General features: G+C 37.9%; 2 protein-coding genes across 5 annotated transcripts in view; both read right to left on the reverse strand.

Moving 5' to 3' along the window:
* Nucleotides 1-7,971, reverse strand: part of mmp28 (matrix metallopeptidase 28) — a 35,959-nt gene extending 27,988 nt beyond the window's left edge. Inside the window, exons 1-3 of the mRNA XM_052109663.1 lie at nt 7,836-7,971; nt 5,609-5,685; nt 4,863-5,059 (exon numbers count right to left, since the gene is read on the reverse strand). Of these exons, the coding sequence (XP_051965623.1) occupies nt 4,863-5,059; nt 5,609-5,685; nt 7,836-7,901 (340 nt within the window). The 5' untranslated portion in view covers nt 7,902-7,971. The remainder of the gene's footprint in view (nt 1-4,862; nt 5,060-5,608; nt 5,686-7,835) is intronic.
* A 357-nt stretch (nt 7,972-8,328) lies between these two features.
* LOC127631517 (RNA-binding protein FUS-like) lies at nt 8,329-20,249 on the reverse strand. 4 transcript variants are annotated; one of them, XM_052109669.1, is made up of 16 exons: nt 20,085-20,249; nt 19,625-19,658; nt 18,051-18,093; nt 17,916-17,967; nt 17,745-17,832; nt 17,521-17,636; nt 17,229-17,373; nt 12,527-12,561; nt 11,953-11,985; nt 10,763-10,869; nt 10,535-10,664; nt 10,325-10,447; nt 10,128-10,209; nt 9,942-10,024; nt 9,376-9,508; nt 8,329-9,290 (listed from the first exon to the last, which is right to left on the reverse strand). In XM_052109669.1, the coding sequence occupies exons 1-16, from the start codon at nt 20,092-20,094 to the stop codon at nt 9,251-9,253; spliced, it is 1,254 nt and encodes a 417-aa protein (XP_051965629.1). In that variant the 5' UTR covers nt 20,095-20,249; the 3' UTR covers nt 8,329-9,250. The 4 variants fall into 4 exon arrangements, with proteins under 4 accessions (XP_051965629.1, XP_051965628.1, XP_051965627.1 ...); XM_052109668.1 differs by having other exon boundaries at nt 17,913-17,967; XM_052109667.1 differs by having other exon boundaries at nt 8,330-9,290; nt 17,916-17,970.
* Nucleotides 20,250-20,802: the final 553 nt, after the last annotated feature.

The following is a 20,802-nucleotide window of genomic DNA, read 5'->3' on the forward strand; positions in this document are numbered from 1 at the left end:
GGGTTTTAATGAGTAAAACGTACCTCCCTAACCTAAAACTTTAACCTAGTAGTGAGATAGACACAAAAAACACATACTTACCCTTAACCAACTCCTAATCCTAACCGGTAGAGTCCAAAAACAAAATGAGAAATTAACAGCACATTTTCTGAAGCACCACATCATTTCGTGTCACTTCTATGACACTTTCATCTCATACGTCAGCTTGCATGCTTGACTGGTATCAAACCACGGTCTTCTGAGTTAAAAGTCCAGTACACCGAGTGAGCTACTGCAGATGCTAATCACATTGGAATAAGTGTGCAAATGTTGGTGAGTCTGTAATACAAGCATTAAAATTTATAGATTTTTAAATTATACCTTAGAGTAAAATTGTTTAGATATCATAACTGTGTGAAAGTAATAGAGCAAAAAATAAGTGTTTATAAAGTCATAATCAGCTGTACTCAATGTACTCGTAATTTTTTGAAAGTGAATAAAACACACAGCTGATGTAACAAATCTATTGTTAATTTCACCAGGAAACTGCAGCAAAACATAGAACGAGGCACATAAAACTCAGTTTGCAAAACGTTTGTTATAGGAATGTTCATGCTATGAGACTAGGGATGGGCACAAGTACTCGGGTACTCGGACATGGCAGCAATGATCAATCATGAAAACGATGATCATGATCATGCATGATGTGACTTTTCACTTAATTACAAATTTAGTGACAATTACCTGACAACTAAACACAAACATGTCAAAGAGGGAGCTTATTTTTAATTTCGAGACTGATTACATTGTGATTTTGAGGAGTGCATTGATTGTCAGAGACATCTCATAGCAACCAAACTGATATACGATGCTGCAATGCTATGAACACCAGTCTCTGCAAAATGTTTGCGAAACACGTTTTATTATCATTTAATGTAAGAACTTTGACTTGATAATGGATATAATTTAATAAAGGTTCATGTTTATTACCGACTGTAAACCTCCATGTCCTGGATGCCGACAAGTTTGGGTGACGAAATACACACCTGCATCTCGAAAAAATGGGAATTGAAGATTTTCGCATGAGTTTCCAAGTTAGATGTCCAACATAAAGTGTCATTCCTTTGCACTTACCCCAATTGAAAGGTGGGAATTCCAACTCTCAGAGTTGATTGGAATGCTTCATGAATCATTCCCCACAGGAGCGAACACTTGAATGTGCTGGAATAGTTTACTATATCTTTTCTAACTGATCACACGTATGGTTTGCGCACAGCAGACAATGAAACAAATCTGAAAAATCCCATAGACTTACATTTGTGGAATGTTGAAACGGGCCAATGGAATGCTTGTTAATTCAAACTCCAAAAAATTCAAAAGTAAACAAACCCACACAAGGCCTTTAATCTGCTTTAATTTGCTATCTATCTACGGTATCTATCAATCACTACAGACTTGGTGTGATTTTGCCGTAAGAACCGTTTGCCGCTATTAGAAATGGACATGAATACACACAAACACAGCCCGACAGTCCTGCATTCCTTAAGTTTTAGCAAATTCTCAAACTGACAGGTTTAAATTTATAGCTTTTGTAGCCCTGCCAACTCACACAAACACACACAGGGGAATTATTTCACAACAGCTCCAAAAATCCCACTACTGCTGCTGCTGTTTGCAGCAGTATTGATTCTCTTTCTGTCTGTCTAAGATACGAACTAACTTGAATTAACGTATCCATTAAACTTAATATGATGTGTATGTTTACTTCAATGCTACCAATAAAAATGTTAATAAAAAAATCTGACAGAAAACACAGAATGGATGACAATTTAGTAAATCAGTGTTTTAAGAAGCCTGCTCTTGAAGTTTGAGTGCAGGTAAACTTAAGTAAACTAAAGCCCAGGTGTTTGAATTTGTTGTTGTGTTCATGTGTGTTTGTATGACTGTGTGAGTGTATGCTGAGCCTACAGGAGTGGACGTTTTTACCTGCTCAACATGTGCATACAGGGTATGGACAGTAATTATGCCTCCCACTGTATTTACCTGTTATTATGTGTCACACCCCACCCTGCAGGCACAGAATTACCCCATCAATAACTCCTTGAGCGTATGGAAACTCCCACTAACGGAAGAGGTGTAGTGGCACGAGTTCACTCCATATTTGGTTGAATGAGTTTGGGTGGGTTTGCATTGTGAGATGTAAAATGTATGAATGTCATTTTATTAGATGCAAAATATCAAACCAAGTGGTGGCATATTTTACAGAAAGGCATCACACTTTTTTCACAAAAAGTAGTGTGTAAGGTTTGAAATGATAAAACAATAGATATAGTGTTCAAAATGAAGATGAAAAGTTATGACCTTTGTGGTTTTCAAACATTGAGGAGAACTAAATGATCCACTAAAAAGGGCAGAAATACATCCACTAAAAAGGGCAGAAAGAGGGGAACATTTGCAATATGTCTGCCCAGAATCATTACACTGATGTACATACCACATCACACACACAACAACAGCCATTCCGTGTCAATGATCAAGTGATGGGGAAAGGAATTCTTAACGCTAACTGTTGTACAAAACAAGACCAGATGGGATTTGTGACAGAAATCAAGTACTTTTCAGCCTCTGTAAGTCGCAATTTAATTACCACAGAAGCATGTCAAGTCTTAAATATCACCAAAACGCAGAACAAGACTTCTCCAAGTGTTTTTCATGTGAAGTTCAAAGCAACACATGATGCTGGCGCTGATTACCATGACTGCTGTAGAAATGGGGATAGCCACAGTCTGCCGGCCAATTGATATATTTAAGGATGAAAGTTTAAGTGATTTAATGACCATTGCAATGAATATGCAACCTATGGTAACTAGTTCTTTCAATTAATCAACCTGCTACTTAGACTGTGGGATACATTTAATGTTACTTGAATTGCTGCTCTTTCAGTGCATTTCAATCTTTATACTGTAAGGCTTTTTTAGAAGGCTATTTTAATTGACTGACAGCACTATTTTTTATACTTGATTTATAACCTCCTGAGACCAGAGCATGACTGCGGTGTGCTTTTTTCATTTCCCCTTTTGATTTGTAACTGTAGCGGCAAAAAATAATTCTAGAGCAAATAGTTTTCCCTAATAAATTGATGTTCTGTTGATTTTTTTATCAAATTTGTTATTATGTTTCCAGGAGTGTTGGTTATTCAAAGGTTTTTGAGACATTACAGCTGATTTTCTATAAAGCTGCTTCGGAACAATGTGTATTGGCAAAAGTACAAATAAAAAACTATACAAATAAAAATTATTTGACTTGATATGACTTTTGTTACAATGTTTTTTTCTACATTGGCAACAAAATCTCAATGTTCTGTCTTTGCACAGTCAAACAAACAAGTGATAATCAGTGCTGAAGCATTTTACCAATCAGAAATGAGCATAATTAATTCTGATACAAGTAATGGTCAGCATCATCCAATCACTGCCAACCATGTTAAAATAAAATTGTACATTACAAATTCTGAATCTATGTACTGATTACCACTGTCCCATTTCTACCAACCATGTTGAGTGACCCAAACCACTCAACGAAAAAGAAAAAGCCAGCTGTCATATAGCTTGCAAATCAGTAATATCTTACAGAATTTCCGTCAAAGACCTTCTTATGACATTCTATTCATTTCTTTGAAGATTTTTCCCATTGCAAGGGAAGTACATCACTGTTACAGTCTTGGATTTGATGCACTCAACTGAAACAGAGAAGGTTAATGGTGGTGGACATCCTCCTGCCAGCGAGAACGGAATATTTTTTTAACTAAAGCTTCATTTAAAACTATTTTTAGTGACCTCTTCGACTGTTTAATTCACAAAAGAACCTCAGATGACAGCAAAAGCAAGCGACGAATGTAAGTTCCTCACTTTCTTTTTAGAAAGAACATGCGAGTGTTTGCTAAATCAATATTTTACAATGCGAATGCACTTTTTTTTTTACTGTTCGCATAGATGTGAAAAGCTTCCTATTCTCATTTATCTATCGAGTCTGAAGCCTTCCTTATATGGTGTTTTGATGGGCGTGGATTATGATAATTGTGAACGAATGTGCATGCGTGCTCTATTTACAGATGTTTGGAATTCACAAAAATACACACGTTTTACTAACAAATCTGGGGAATATGAAGCGTTCATGAATTTGGCTGAAAGTTTTCGGGGACCTCCATTTCACACATAAATTACCCCCAATTTTCATGAATGAGGCCCAATGTCTGCACAGGAGGACCCGGGTCGCCCGAGGTTAAAGAAAGATGTTGAACTCACTGCAATGATGAGTGTATAAAACTCTGCATGCCAGTGTGTTCACGTTGACCGTTTTCGACAGAATGAAGAAATTAACCAGAAAAATATGTTACCTTCAAAGTAGGTGGCGCAGCATGTAACACCTACTGATGACAAGGACCAGTGGCAGTAGGAAGGTGTTTGTGCTGTCAAGCTGTTTCGAAACCACAGAAACTAACTCAAAAACACAGTCTTTTAGCTAAATTTAGTTTGAAATAATGTCACACCCATTGTTCCTTGATTTCGCCATACGTATATTTTGGCACATTTGGGATTATATTTCTATTATTACAACTAAAATGTTTTCGAAAATTGGATGCCATTCATATCACATCCATTCAAAGAAGTGAGCTCTTGAGAAGTGCGTCGCAACTGTAGTTCCAGCTTTGGCCACTGGAAGGTTGAGATCGGTCATTTGGAAAGCATTCAACCTCCTTGGTGAAATCAGTCTGGATTTCATTCATCCCTAATTGTTTTAAATCCCTCATTGTTTTAAAATCATTCTAGACATGATTTTAGGGGTTGAAATAGACATGGGGTGAATGTATGAGACTCGCTTACCTGACCGAATGTAACGTTTCTTACGGAGGTGCTGCCCACGCCTGCCCATGTAGCCTGTGAAGATGCTGTTCACCCTTTGACTCCAGGCACTTTGGCTATAGGCATCATTGACCCCACAGCGGGGTGATGTCATCTTCTGCAGTGTGGCACTATCCAGCCTTCCAGTGACGGGCAGGTGAGACAACCACTGAAACTCTCTGAAAGAGAAGAGGGAGTGGAATGAGAATGATGACTCGACAACTATAGCTAAAGAACTGTCAACTCTGACTTTGTACTCCTAACACATGCTCTGCGTATTTCTGACAATAGCACTCAAAAGCAACGCTGCAGAAACAGCAGTTTTAGGGCCAACAATATCCACCCAGTAGTGTTGGGTCAGAGTCAAGACCAAGAAACCCCTTAAGTTCAGAAAACCCTGTGACAATATAAATACAATTATAGCTAAGGGTTTTCGTACCTCAACTGTAAACTCAACACTAAGCCAATACATCAATACTTTAAGCTTATTATAACGTTCACAACAATAAAAAAATATATAAATGTATTCATAATAGAAATAGAGAAAAAAATAAAATAAACAGTAGGCTCTTGAAAAAAGCAAAAAATGCAGTCAGTCACACAAGTCTCATACTGTATATGCACTATTATTCATTTTCTGCTATCCAGTAAATACCAAAGAGCTTTGATACAGAATCTCAGAAAATCACTATTTGTGTGAACAGAGAAGGCAAGAGACATTGCTGTACCTGATGGCAGACTTGACTTCAGCTGCACTGTGAGTTTCATTATCCTCATGTAGGTATCCATATCGCTCCAGAAAACCCTGCACACACACACACACACACACACACACACACACCTTGTGACAGCAGGGGGGAACTCACTCTGAGATCACAAAACACTCTGACATATACAGATCCATCAGTGTGTTTACTTACGGAGAATGGTTGTACTTGCTTTGTATACAAAGTATCATGGAATGAATTCCACTTGTAACATAGACACAACAGATTTCAACACCCATATGAGCGTCGTTTGAAATGGCTGCAGGCATTTGCTGTTAAATACATGAAAGTAAGATAGGTGGGAAGATATTGGCCTTTGAGCCTCTAAACAATATTTTAAAATGACTGAAATACAGATACTTCGGAAGATTGCAGGTATTGTGAAGCCTCTTGACAGCAGTACTAAAATGACTATACAAAGAGGGGAAAAAAAATTCAATGTCTGGAACTAAAGGAAATATTTTTCATTCCTTTTTTTATTGTTATTTTATAAGCATCAGTTTCCAGTCCATGTACAAGGGAATCCCCCTCAGGTACTGGCATGCCAACTGCATATTAGATTTGGGTTACCAAATTGTGTGTGTTCTGGACCACCCAGAGGTCACAGGTAAGATGAGACTTGAGAAGGTTCTTAGAATTACAATAATGTTTTCTCCCTCAGACCAAGAGAAATAAGCAGAGTTGCACATGAAGGGGGATGTTACAGTGCACTTACACTGAAATCCACCTCAATAAAAATAATGCCTCTAGTTCACTGCACATTTTGGGGCTGCACCAATCATTCTGATGACAATAGAGGCTTGATTTCTATAGCTGAAAGGCAAAGTAGGACAACATATGTCTCATACCATGCATAAGATTGACTTTAGACTTAATTTACTTGAATTCAGATCCCAAATGAGGAAAACAAGATACTTTAAAAGATACTTAAACTCTTGTAGGGCAAACTGACAGTTATCAACAGTAAATATTAATAGTTATTAAAAATGCTAAGAACCATATACATTTGTATTAGTTTAAATAGGGGTAAACATGTACTTATTTAGGATTTGGGTCAGTGGCGTGACACTCATCTATAACGTTTTTTTTAAAAAGGACCCACATTACAAATGCAAATTGTAAAAATTGTAATTGTTATTAAAAGAAAAAAAAAAGAGAAATGTTGGCCTAAGTAGTGCGGAATAATAATTCATTATTATTACTTTTAAAATATTTGCAGTGACTTTCTTATTAAATATTATTAATATTATTTAAAAGAATATGTCTTTAGAACCTCATGACTGAGTTTTTAATTATTTAAATATCAGATATTTAATTCTATTTTAAAAGACATGTTAAATGCAGTAATAATGAAAACATATCTTGATATTCATAACTCAAAAATAATATTTGTAAAAATATTTGTTACTTTGAAAAATATGTTTGGAAACTTTTTGGGATTAATAATTAAAAGGGATAGTTCACAAAAATTGAAAATTCTCTCATCATTTACTCACCCTCATGCCATCCAAGATGTGTATGACTTTCTTTGTTCAGAACACAAATGAAGAGTTTTAGAAGAATTTCTCAGCTCTTTTGGTCCGTCCAATGCAAGTGAATGGGTGCCAAAATGATGAGTTTATTTTCATTTTTGGGTGAACTATCCCTTTAAGTTGCCTATACTCTTATATTCAAGTTGCAGCAAGGACTAAATTTGACTTGGTGGCTAACAACTTGAAATGTATTATGTTATGGCAGAAAGTGATTTGAATAAATATTCAAAATGTATCAAACCAACATGGACAAAAAGACTACATTTCTACGAACTTGAAATGTTTTAAACAATACTATAAATAAATTTCTTATTTTTATCTTGTCAATGATCCACATGACCTGCTTATACTCTTGTACAAATGTCGGTGATTGTGGAAACAGTCAAGTATATGCACGAAAACTTGCATTTCCCCCTTAAACACTTACAGCCTCACTTATTTACAGCTTACACAAGAACTATAAGCTCATTCAAACAACAATCTTATTAAAGCGTTTGTGCTGGACTGTAGTCATTAGGAGATATCCAAGCCATTTCACCAGCTGTGTTCTTAAGTTAAAAGAAAAAGACCCTTGTCCACATTCACACACCTCAGAAGTTGGTAGTTCTGTATCATTTTCGACAGAACACCGATAACGGTTGCACCTCGTGTCTTACCTCCGCCACAGGAGAGCTCACCGAGGTCTTTACGCACAGCAGCAGTGACAGCAGCAACCACATCATTCAATAATCACCTCATGAAAACACATCCATCGCGATGAACAGGCGACATCAAACCAAAGGGAAAATCTTCACAATCCTCACTTGTGTTCCGCCTCCAGAGCGCTCGAGCGTCACCACAATAATACTGTAGTCATGCGTGACATGGATGCTGCATGAAAGTAACTATGCTTCTGCAACTGTGATTGTAAATAGGGTATAATGAGTCAGATTTGTAGGTCTCTGCAAAACGTGTGATAGCTGTCAATAGATACACAATAAAACTGAACTTGATGGAATTTGCCTCTAAGGGGACAGGAGCCATAAGACCATTAAAGACTTCATCTTGGCTGTGGGGTCAACATTAGTAACATAAGAAAATTATAATTAATGTAGCATTTATTAAAGAGTGACCAACAGTAGAAACATATGCACATGGAAGTTCAGTATGGTTTATTATATCATGTGTGCTGTGAATGAGTAAAGAGCTGAAAAGAGTTTATGCAGAGGACTTAAGGAAAATAGGACTAGGTTAAATCATGCTTTTGACATTGACAAAAAGTGAAAACTCAAGCAAGTCGAGACCTTACGGGTATGAATGAACGCTAAGCAGACTGAAGCAAACTGATAATTTTCATCTCACTACAATGGTGTATTTTTGCTGCATTGGCAAATCATGAATCAGGATTTTTTTTTTTCTTCATTAAAACAATTTAGAAAGCATTTATATCATGCTCAAGTACTTGGCAAGTACTGCATCAAAGTAGCCCTCTTAATTTGTGATGTAATAACTGCATAACAATGATTCATAATGCATTTGTACATTTCTTGTTATCTATTAATGAACCCTTTGTAAAACCTTAGTTCACATTAATGTTGCCATTGTTAGGCTTGAAAGGTGACTGTGCAAAAGCAATAATTTAGAAGCACATTAAGATCACAAGTGTTTTAATATTTGCAAAAAGAAAACCCAAAGTAAAACATTTAATGTTGATTTTACAAAACAATATTAAGCATTTCACAAAATCACACACTAAATACCAGATTCTACAAGTCAGTAAATTAAAAAAAAATAACAAATAACCCCCCCAGCTACAGCAAAATTACCAATTAAATCTGATCTGATGACAGTTTTAGCTATTCCCCTGACAGGACTCAATGTATTGAAGCGAAGCTGCTCAGAGACCAAAATACGTTCTCCTTCCATTACCCTTCACAGATTCAACAATAATGGGGGAACAAAAACTGCTCATTTCAGACAGTACACAGGACGTCCATGCAAAGGAAAGGTATGCCAACAGAAACCTCTCCCCATTACCCTTTCAACCCCCCCACCCACCCCCCATAGTAAAGGAATGGAATCCACAAAGTCTTCAGTATGGTCGTCCTCGTCTCTCATCTCTGTGGTCTCCTCTAAAATCACAAAGACTAGTGTTAAGAAAATGTTGAGAACCCATTTAAAATGTAGTTAAAATTGGGTGAGTTTTTTTTTTTTTACCTTCCACCCATTTTGTAGCCGCCACCACCATAGCCTCCACGGTCACCACCCCGGAAACCTCCACCTCCTCTGCTGCCTCTGAAGCCGCCACGGTCCCCACAGTCACCTCCATATCCGCCCCGACCACCACGGTCTGGAAGTGGTGAACAGTTTGTATGAGTGGTGCAGCGAACATGATATTAAATCACCCATCAATTAATGCAAGTCCACATGAAAACAATTGAGTGAAAGAACGAGAAATAAATAGGGCAGGACCAACATTAGCAGGGTTTCCATTAACATTTTTGCTCCAATTACAGGATCACAAAAAATTCTGGATGGAAACTGCAAGACATGAATTAATCTCCAATAGCAAAGTGACGAGTCTCTCACATGCAATGGAAACACTGCTTTATTTGCAAATTGCTTTTGCAATTTTGTGCATAATCTTGGATTGAAATCTGGCTATTGAGAATATGTTTAAAGTTAATGGGGCCAATTTTGATTTAATGTTGACTTGTGGGAAATTGCACCATCTACTGGTAAAATGTTTTTGAAAGCTGGTAAAAAAAGTACTATATCTGTACCTCCATGACTTTCACCTTCTGGTTTAGGTGTTCCACATTTGTTACACTCATATCTTCGGGCAAAGTTCATGTTGCCACAGGAGCTGAAGAAGGTGGTATAAAGAGTTTCAAATTTTAACATACAACACATTCAACAAGTACAACAATTACTCTCAAATTTTTACAAATAACGCTAGTCTTCCACACCTGTTGGGACAAGGCCAGTCACCTCCTCTGACATCAAACGAGGGACCACCACCGAAGCCGCCACTGCCCCTTCCTCGAAAACCTTAGAGCAAATGCACAAAAACAGCAGGAACACCTTGTTAGCCATTAATGAATTTTGTTTCACTAGTAAAGCAACTAGGACACAAGCAGGTTGAAAAACAGCTTCCAAAACTCACCACCACGGCCTCGCCCGCCGCCGCCACCACCACCGCCGCCGCCCCCGCTGCCTCCTTTATGGCTGAACTCAGCCCTTCTGGTAGCAAACGACACCTTGATAGGTCTTCCATTGAATTCTTTTCCTGTATTGCAGACAAACGAAATACCAATGAAATCAGCATCACACATGCTTTGTAAAAGATAAGCGGACTCAGGGATGTTTCTCGTACCATCAAACCATTCAATGGCAGCTTTGGCAGAGGGAGGATCATCAAATGACACGGTGGCTTCACCCTTTAGTCGGCCAGTGGCTTTATCAGAGTATAGATTAATCATGGGCTGGCCGGTCTTCTTATTCAGCTTTAAAAAGTGTGATTAGAGCATTGATCCGATTAACATTTGTTAATAAAACTTCTTATTCACTTATAATGTGGTGATGTTTAAGAGAGTTAGCTTGCCTTGATGATTCCTATCTGTTTGAAGAAGTCTCCCACTTCCTGAGTGGAGACCTCTTCTCCAAGACCTTGGACAAAGATGGTATTATTGTCCGAGTTATCCTGGTCATCTGTAATGGAGAATTTAAATCAAGGAAAGTTAAGCACATGTCGACAAATTTCTCATTGATATACTATATCTGGGTGAATCTCACGAATTTAAGATCATGTTCAGGTGACGCCAAAAATTCAAATATGCCGATCGTCGGGTCCAAACACAAGTGAAGAGAACAACAAAAATGGTCAAATATATTGTGTGGACTCATTTGTTTTGGTGTCAAATAACAGCTTATTTGATAACAGTTCATAAAGATTTTGAGAGCCCCTTGGAATCAGAAATTGATCCCCAGACTGTACGGTTGTTTGGGAGAACCATGTTTTGTGAAGTTCGGAAATTACACACTGGATACAGGCCAATTCATCATTATAGGCCACACTCAATTGTACTGGCTTATATCTTCTGAACAATTTATCAAAATAAAAATTTCAAGAGAAACGGTTGTGCATGTCAGACCTTGGATTAATTTAAAAAAAAAAAAAAAAAGGTTTTTCCAACAATCTGTTTTCTTGCATGGATAAACACCAAATGATTAGGGGGGACTGAAGGATTCAGAGGAAGAACACATTTCAATCTAGCCCTTTAGAGTTTGATTTATAAGCCATTTTATTAACTATTTGCAAATTAGTTTATAGTGACAGCATGTGGCAAGCATCATCTGGACACCCTATAAGCACATGCAAAATTTCACAATGATCATTCATTTACAATTTAAGTTATAGCTGCAGGCAGCCAGTATTGTTGGTTTGTCAGATCAGTATTTTAAGGATGTGTAAGCACTTGTACCAACTTCCTTGATGAAAATGTTGCAGTCGTGGAGATAATATAGCCAAATTGGAAAAAGATTGAGCGCATGCTCAATGTCAACATGAAGTTTACAAAGATTTGCCAAGTCCAAACTTTGCAAATTTTTGTAAACATAATGTAGAAGATATTGGTCAAAGTTGACAAACATTTCATTGGCTTGCAACTCAGACTTTGTTAGGAGGGTCTAAAAAGGATTAATGCCAAATTCCTGCTTCATTTTAAGTCAATCGTTTTCTCTTGATTTCAGGGTGAAAGGCGATTAATCGATCGCTTTTAATCGATGACTTACCTCCGTCATCCTTTTGACCATAGTCTCTGGGTCCTGAAAAACAGCAAGAGACGAAAGAGAAAAACCACCATGAGAACTTTAGAAACCATCACTTTTCATGAAATTATAAAACCTATTTCACTAAATTCACATCTAGAAAAAAAATATAAAACATTTTACTTAGATGACTTGACAGTGTCAGTTTAAGCTATGCACCAGTGTCTGTTCAAAATTGCTGCGCCACATTCCAACACCTTTGACACCAGCACAATGAGTTTAGTAACAAAATAATGCACCAAGTATCGTTCAGCTACATCATGTGTCCCTTCTTCGTCATGTGCATAGTTGGCATCCAGAACGCTGGCGTTTAATTCAATTTCCTCATGCAAGTATACCATGTCTTACAAGTAAATCTGAGTATATGCTAGACTTTAGCCCACAAGAGCATTACCAAAGGGAGGACAGCAATAAAAGGTGAAGTTCCATTGAGTATCACAGATAAAATGGTGGCTCTCAAGATTTCTTTTGCCAGTTAATCTTTCTGTATCTCTTATCTCCTTCCCCCATTGAGACAGTTCGGATGCTCATCACTTACCACCGTAATTTTTGTAGCCACCGCGGTCACCACCACTGCAGAGGAAAAATTGAAGATATGATGGCTTTCCATTGTTGAAACCTGGGAGCACAAGTCTCCCTCTCTTTATCAGTACTCCTGCCATGGTTTACTACCGAGGAGGAAATGTCTCCCATTTACAGATGATGGGCCAATAGTAAATTAAACATTTCAAATTGAAACTGTGGCAAGTCTAAAATGGACTTTATCTGCTTCCAATTGAGAATTGATTAAATGCTCAACTTTAAGATTTGTTGCTCTGAATTGAGACTGTGATGCAACTAAAAACCAGAGCTGAGCGTGGAGGACAACCTCGCAGCTCCCTCTTTAGTTTTTGTCAAAGATTTTAACCAGATTGTCTAATTTTCTTGGACTCGTGTAGACGAGCAAACATTTTCTTCCATTATGAGTGCTTATGAGCTCCAATGGCTGAGGTCCAAGTTTAATTTCACTCACTTTGATACCTGTAGTATAAAATGTAGACCATGTTAACACAAACAAACACTTTAAAGACACCGATTCATGTGGAGTGACTGAGACTTGTTCCTTTTCGATGAACTTTCCAATAATAATAAAAAATAGTTTTAATTAAAACAATGGACAGGGCAGCCAGAAGAAATGAGCACTACCAAAATAGCTGGAAAAAATAAATAAATCCCAAAAGCAAACTTAAAAGCATTTTAAGTTAAGTTAACAATGACAAAAATGTAACCTACTTCGGAACTGTCCATGTGAAGGATTTAGCGTCTACAACTTAAGTGTAGGGAAATTAACTTTAAGCCGTGCCCTTACTACACAAATGTCAGAGTACCAGAATTACAGTACTGCTCACAATGGGTCTTCAGTGGTGTTGTCATGTCATAGCCAACGTGTGCATATTAGAGTTAGACCGATATAACTGTTTCACGGATTAATCTATGCCGATAGTTCCACTCTCTGTAAATAAAACTCTATGCCATTAGGTTTATACCTCAGTGTTCCTCCAGAGAACACGACAGATACAACAGCTTGTCTCTACAATATAATGGCAGCCTATAGAATTAAATATTTTTTTTTCAGATCACTAAAACCTTGTGGGGTTTTGCTTCCTTAAATCTATATTTTTCCATCCTCCGTTAAATGCATTTTTTGATTAAATATTTAAGTGGTCCAAATTGAATCATAAAAACAAAAAGGCTCATCTGGTGAAACATACATGTATATATACAAAATCAGGTGCATAAATGGGATGCAGAAAGTAGGGATGCACAGAAATAAATTCAGCCAAGAGTTGGACCGAAACCATTGACCTGTTATGATAGATACGTGGCGTTTAATTCACGTTTGACAGTGTCAGCGTCTCCTATTCCGTGCACAACATGGTTCAGCTACAACAAGTAAACATGTCTGCAGTGTGGATGAACTTCACCGTGACCAAAAAAAGGATGCCAAGTAGCAATGGAAAATTTGTTCGGCTTAAATAGAGACTGCTCGTTGCCGAATAACTTATGACCAGTTTGATTTATCACCTGAGAACACGACACCCTGACCAGCATACAGAGTTCACCAAAACAACAACAATAGTAAAGAAAAAAAAAAAAAACCTCCCCCACGAAACACTTTGAGGCTGTCAGCAGTCGATTTAATTAGATGTCATGGCTACTTGATCAGTGATACAAAACAGCCCACAACACAGACTTCTCCGAGGTTCAAAAACACCCGTACAACGAATGGCGCACACACCACCAATGCTGTATGACATGTTCGACAAGATCATAAGAGCACAACCCAAATACCAGAGTAACTCAGATTGCTACAGCGGAACAATTAGATTGTTAGATTGCGGATTAATAATTAAATGTTATGAAGTGCACATTTCAGAAATAAAATCCACTTTTCACCGTTGTACTGCATTTTATTATTTTTATTTATTAAATTAATTTAAACATTGCCACAAACGATCACAGTAATTACCCAATTTTGTTTTCGGCTAAATGAAAACTAATTTCGGTAAAATATACGTTTCGGTGAATCACTAATAATAAAAAAAAAAAAAAAATCATTAAAAGGGGATCTATTATGCAAAATTCACTTTTACATGGGGTTTGTACATAAATGCGAGTCGGCGGTGTGTGTACACAACCACCCTACAATGTTAAAATCCACCCACTCCTCTCGCTTACATTTCTAATTAATAAACGGTGTTAAAATTAATGGTTTTCATTTCTGCTCTAAAGTGATGTCCCAGATCAGGCCTCACCCACGACTGGTGACGGACTCCACCCTATTATCATAGATCGTCCCGAGTGGTCTACACACAGTCCGCCATTTTTTTTCCGCACTGGAGCTGCTACAGTAAGAAGAATAATGTCTCAGCTTCGTAAGCATCATAAGTGTTCCGTTTTGCTGGCTGTAAATGTTAACTTAGAGTCTTCATGTACTCCCGGCATCAGAGCCAATGAAGACGCAGTGGACAAGTTTTGTTTTTGAAGGAAATGTGCCCAAAAACACGTTTGTGCAAATCATTTTACAACAGACTGCTTTGTGAATCAAGCCGGATTTTCACAAATTTGATTCAAGCATGGATCAGACCAACTGTTCATGTTCCAGCTTTATATCCTGAAGTAGTAATCGCAAACATTCAAAATATAAAGTGCATCTCGCCTTTCCGAATGTGCTTGTTAGCTGATTCCACAGCTAATGCAGTTCAAGTTACCATTGTCTCTGATTGTATTCACAGAGACCCACACAGACACACATGGCTGAACTCCGGTATTTACACTGTCAGTCATATTGGTTCTGATTTGTTGCTGTAGTATCCCTTTCTGGAAAGTGGGCGGGGAGCAGCAGCTCATTTGCATTTAAAGAGACCCACACGAAATTAGCGTGTTTTTGAATCCACCCAAAAAGAGGCATTTACAGCATGGTATAATAAATTATACGTGGGGTATTTTGAGCTGAAACTTCACAAACACATTCAATATGCAACAATATTACATCTTGTAAAAAGGGGCATAATAGGTCTCCTTTAATTTGGTAAATACTTAAATATAAATGCACAGATGTAACAGGTCCAAGACAAGTCAAAATAAGAGACCTGAAATAAGTAAAAGTCCCACTTTACACACAAAATCTTAAATTATTTTTGGTTATTTGGACGATTGAACAATAAACTGAAAATCAAGGATTTCATTAATTTTGGACTCTTCCATCCAAAAGCATCTTTATCCATGCCAGTCTTAGTCAGAAAATGAAACTTTAACATTCTATAAATATTTTTAATTTTTTTTATAAACCATCCGCCTTTTCCACCACATTAGTTCTAGTAATAGCAAAATCCACCATTTGTCGACCTCTAGTGAAAATTACACAAAGCATAGAATTGGTGAACACATTTTTGGCCAAGAGTAAGTAACGGTTTGTTCAAGTTACATTTGAAACAGGCAATTGTTCATGGGACATTGACAGAGGAGCAGATGGCCCCTCAGATTTTTATCATTTCAACAATTTTCACTTATTTTGGCACCATATTTTTTTCAAACCATATAAAAATGTCAGTTTGTTGAACACTTCAATTGAAATCAATTATAACAAATGTTTGCTTACACGATAATTTAGGATTATACCTTATATTTTATGTAAAATGTAGAGCTCCACGTTTGCTCCGCATTCATCAATGCTTGCTTCAGATCCTAATCTTAGAATCTTGTTCAATTGTTTTTGCAGGAAAAAAAAAAAGTGAAAAAATTAATAATGTAAAAGCACATCATGGTGTCAGTGCATCAAGTACTACAAGATGGTGGCAACATCACCAAACATGCTTGAAAATATTGATGTGTTTGTAACAGACCTCGTCGCAGACCCCGAAAACCCGTCTGCAACATCATAATCACAGCAAAAACAGTGTAGTGAGGGCACGGCCTTTGTGTGAAAATCCAATCAAAATGGCTCCGGAATATGCTGTAAAACATTTCAGGTCTACTGGGGGCTCTCCTACACAAATGGCATTTCACCATAATTAGCCAGGCTTCCATTCACTTTTCGGGCAAGTCAAACAACAAGCAAGATGTTTTAAGACTTCTATGGATTTCATTTTATGGATTCAAAAGTAGCTGAAACCTTGAAATAAATAGCCATTGACATACCAGTCATGCATTTAATAATTCATAATACAAAATAAAAACAAATAAACTCCTTGTAAAATTGTGCATTTTCTTTGTAAATTAACAATCAATGGAAACCTGGCTACTGTTAAAGTCTACAACCTTCATCTCATTCTGTCAAACATTCTATTCCAAATGGTGGGTGTTACAGATAGATGTTGGCTCTAAACCAAGTGTTTCCACTTCAAAATGAAGTGGATCCAACTTTTCTGTACAATAGGATAGTTTAAAGTTTAACTGGCAGTTATCATCCACAGACAAAAGCTAAATATTAAGCTTTAGGGCTGGGTAAAAATAAATTCTCCAAATAATCCAAAATTCATTTGAACAATACAAATTTTGGTTGCGTTTTTTTTACTTTTACCTGTTAAAGAGAAACAGCAATTGAACTGCATAATTTAAGCGCTGTTGTCAAATTAATACTTTCTTCCTTGTCAATATCGTACAGGCCTATTAAACGTCTGCGCAATCAGTTAGATGGCATTATTTCATGCATCTTTAAGTGACAGTACTGCAATACCTTCTAGGATGGGTACACTTACCCAACACCGGAGGGTGGACCGCCTCGGCCACCTCGGTCAAAGCCACCACGGTCATACCCGCCACGATCATAACCCCCACGTCCCCTGCCCCTGTATCCCTCAGACCGATCTGAGCCCACATCATCACCATACCTCCGGGTATCACCTGAGGACAAACATTTCTGTAACCAAACTTGAGACCAAAAACATTCCTATAAAGTCACAACACAGACCATTAATGTTCAGATTAGTGGTAGTCCAAGGGAGGGACACATGTCTGCTGAATATTTTAAATGCATAATACGGGCATTACCATCGTTGCGTCGTCCGTAGCCACCTTGAGAACCCCCATACGAGCCACCGGACTGACCATACCCTCCGGCGCTTCCACCATCAGACTGCTGGCCATACGACTTCTCTCCACCTAAGCTGTATCAGAGAGAACAGGGGTAAAGAGGTTTAGACAAAGCCTTCATCAAAATGGCATAAGAGCCCTGATTCTAGGTCTGTATGCGATTCAAACGTCAAATCTCTCACCCAGGTGAGGATTCATAGCCCTGCTGCTGTGGCAGTTGTTGACCATAGCCAGAGGTATATCCTGGAGCTGATTGGCCATAACTTTCTCCTTTAGAGAAAAAAGAATTACACTCCAACCCTCAATACCAAATATAATTTTTAACGGAGAAATAAAATAACTCATATCACCACCAGACTGCCCAGAACCACCATAAGAGCTGCTTCCATTGTCTTGACCATATCCCTGCTGGAAACACAAAACCAGTCACACCCCAACACTACTACGACACTTACAAAAACAAACTAAGAATATTTTAAAGTCATTACCTGTCCGCCTTGATAGCCTTGGGATCCACCATAAGATCCATAGCTGTATATTCAATAAAGAAATGTTAGTATGCATCCCAAAAATATACAGTAATACGTATGGCACTTTACCACTGCACGCTATGGTTCGACTCGCCTCAACTCTATACTTGGTTTATTTTTCTGAGCTTGCATTTCCACTGCAGTTTGCAGACCAGTAGCTGGTCAACTAAAAGTGAAGCTTTCAAGTAGGGTAGAGCTAACGTACAGTAACAAAACGTACCATCCTCCATCCTGGCTGAGTCCAGGACACTCTCCAGCCCATTGCTCGCCGGTTTATATAGCATTCATTTGGTCGAACCACAACCACTTTTCCTTGATGGTTCTGTAGCCACTTGCAAGTTTTTTTTTACTTTTCCCTACACTGTTGGTAGGTCAGTGCACCTCGTTAAAATGACCGCAGCTTGGTTTTGCGCAGTCATTTCTTTTTCACAATTACACAGTCGCGTTAACAAATGATACTGCTATCGCCGTTTCTAACTTTAAAACTACCAGGTTGATGTTGCGTGTCGGAAACCGAGTGAAACTGATAGTGACGATTCTCCCTGATCAATCAGTGATCTGCAGGATTTTGATGTCACATTTAGTATAGGCTCGGCTCTCTTGGAACCTCGACCGAGGTGGTACTACAAAATTTTTAAAAAAAGTATCGGGTGCCAGGTACTATCCACAGGGGAAAACCCCAAAAAAGTAAGCAGAGTTGTACCGTGCAGTGGAAAAGCCCCATTGGAATTGGTTACTGACCCATTTGAAAAACTTATTTGCACCAAAAAAAAAAAAAAAAGGTAGGCCCACTGTACTTTAGGAGTAGTTTAATCATTTGAGGAATTCAATGGGTTAAATAAAACATGACTACTAGAACATGGAGTATTAAATGGAAATTCCAGAATTTACGTATTATACACCAATCAGCCACAACATTAAAACCACCTGCCTAATATTGTGTAGGTCCCACTCGTGCCGCCAAAAACAGCATCAACCCACATCACAGAATAGCATTAAGAATATTCTTCTCACCAAAATTGTACAGCGCGGTTATCGGAGTTACTGTAGACTTTATCAGTTTGAACCAGTCTGGCCATTCTCTGTTGACCTCTCATCATCAAGACATTTCCGCCAACAGAACTGCTGCTCACTGGATGTTTTTGGCACCATTCGGAGTAAATGGTGTCAGATGGGCTGGTTTGAGCATTTGTGTAACTGCTGATCTCCTGGGATTTTCACACAATGTTCTCTAGAATTTATTCTGAATGGTGCCAAAAACATCCAGTGAGCAGCAGTTCTGCAGATGGAAATGTCTTGATGATGAGAGGTCAACAGAGAATGGCCAGACTGGTTTGAACTGATAGTCTACAGTAACTCAGATAACCGCTCTGTACAATTATTGGTGTTAACAACTTCATCTGTGAATGCCATTCGAAGATGCTGGATGGCGCTGTTTGGGTAGCACGAGAGGGATCTACACAATATAAGGCAGGTGGTTTTAATGTTATGGTTGATCGGTGTTGGTAGTGCAAATAATCAATTAGACTTGCCTTTGTTGTGCTCCATGCTGTCCGTAGCCTGAATCTACAAGTTAAACAGGCATGAACAATTAGTCAAGAGTATATGAAATTAAAATAACACCGCACACGAAACAGTTTAAGCATTTATACATAAAAATGCACAACACATTTATGCAAATAAAAGTATGCGTTGATCAGCATGAATGCTAATGCTAATGCTAACAACCCCACCACGCCACACCATGAACATGGCGCCCAAACATAATTCACCATAATTAAATAATTCTTACTAAGCCGGACGGCGTAAAAACAATTGTCGTCATTGAAAACAACATTTATATTTATTTGCTCTTTAAAATTGTTGTTTACACTTCAATTACTGACAAATATCGCGCGACCCACTTAGCCGCCAATGCTAAGCGCGCGCTGTGCTAATGCACTTCTATCTAACAAAACTAAACAGCAAGCTTATTTACCAGATATATCTTACCTGAGGCCATCTTTGTAAATCAAATAAAACTAGATGGCCACCAGTTCCAAAATAAAGATTTTTTTTTAAAACCCGGCACGAGCTCAACACACGGATACTGCAGCTCTTCTTATGAACTCTAACGCGAGTCTGGACGGTACCTTCTCTTTAGAGGAAATGTGAGGATTAAATAATTGATTTGACACATATAACAATACATACATTACAGTGAAATTTACTGAGCGTAATTTATGGTGACATTGATGTGTAAAATTAAAGTATATTTATTATGAGGAAATACATTTGGAGCATAACCCCTTTTGGTTGGCATGTGGTATAGTCTTTGCGCTTTTTTTGTCACATGATCATCACGTTTGTGACGTCAAAGCAGTCTCGATAGATTTAGCGACTTTTCTATCCCCCCAAGGCTAAGGAAATATAAATTATTTTCTCACCTTACACGTTGAATCTGATTAGTGCAAACATCTGGAAATATATCTTTATATTTCTGTCTTAATAAGAAAACGATTTGGACTCCTTTTCAAGCGTGACTATCTAGCACAGTTGTTTAAAAAAAAAAAAATGACAGACAAAAGGCCAAGAGATCAAGGTAAAAAGACAAACAAGACGCTTTCATTCACTACTGAGCAGTGAGCACAAAGATGTGACTGAGGATGTTATGGAAGTTGTCAAAGCATGTGATATACACACCTACACTAATTCCGACGGAGGAATTGTC

The sequence above is a fragment of the Xyrauchen texanus genome, chromosome 38 (genome assembly GCF_025860055.1).
Source record: "Xyrauchen texanus isolate HMW12.3.18 chromosome 38, RBS_HiC_50CHRs, whole genome shotgun sequence".
NCBI lineage: Eukaryota > Metazoa > Chordata > Actinopteri > Cypriniformes > Catostomidae > Xyrauchen > Xyrauchen texanus.

What these genes read in the sequence shown, in the direction of transcription:
- LOC127631517 (XM_052109666.1), bottom strand. An exon ending in TGCCATTGAATGGTTTGATG is followed by an intron (nt 10,448 to 10,534) that starts GTACGAGAAACA and finishes TCTGCAATACAG; the next exon opens with GAAAAGAATTCAATGGAAGA. An exon ending in GACTGGCCTTGTCCCAACAG is followed by an intron (nt 10,025 to 10,127) that starts GTGTGGAAGACT and finishes CACCTTCTTCAG; the next exon opens with CTCCTGTGGCAACATGAACT.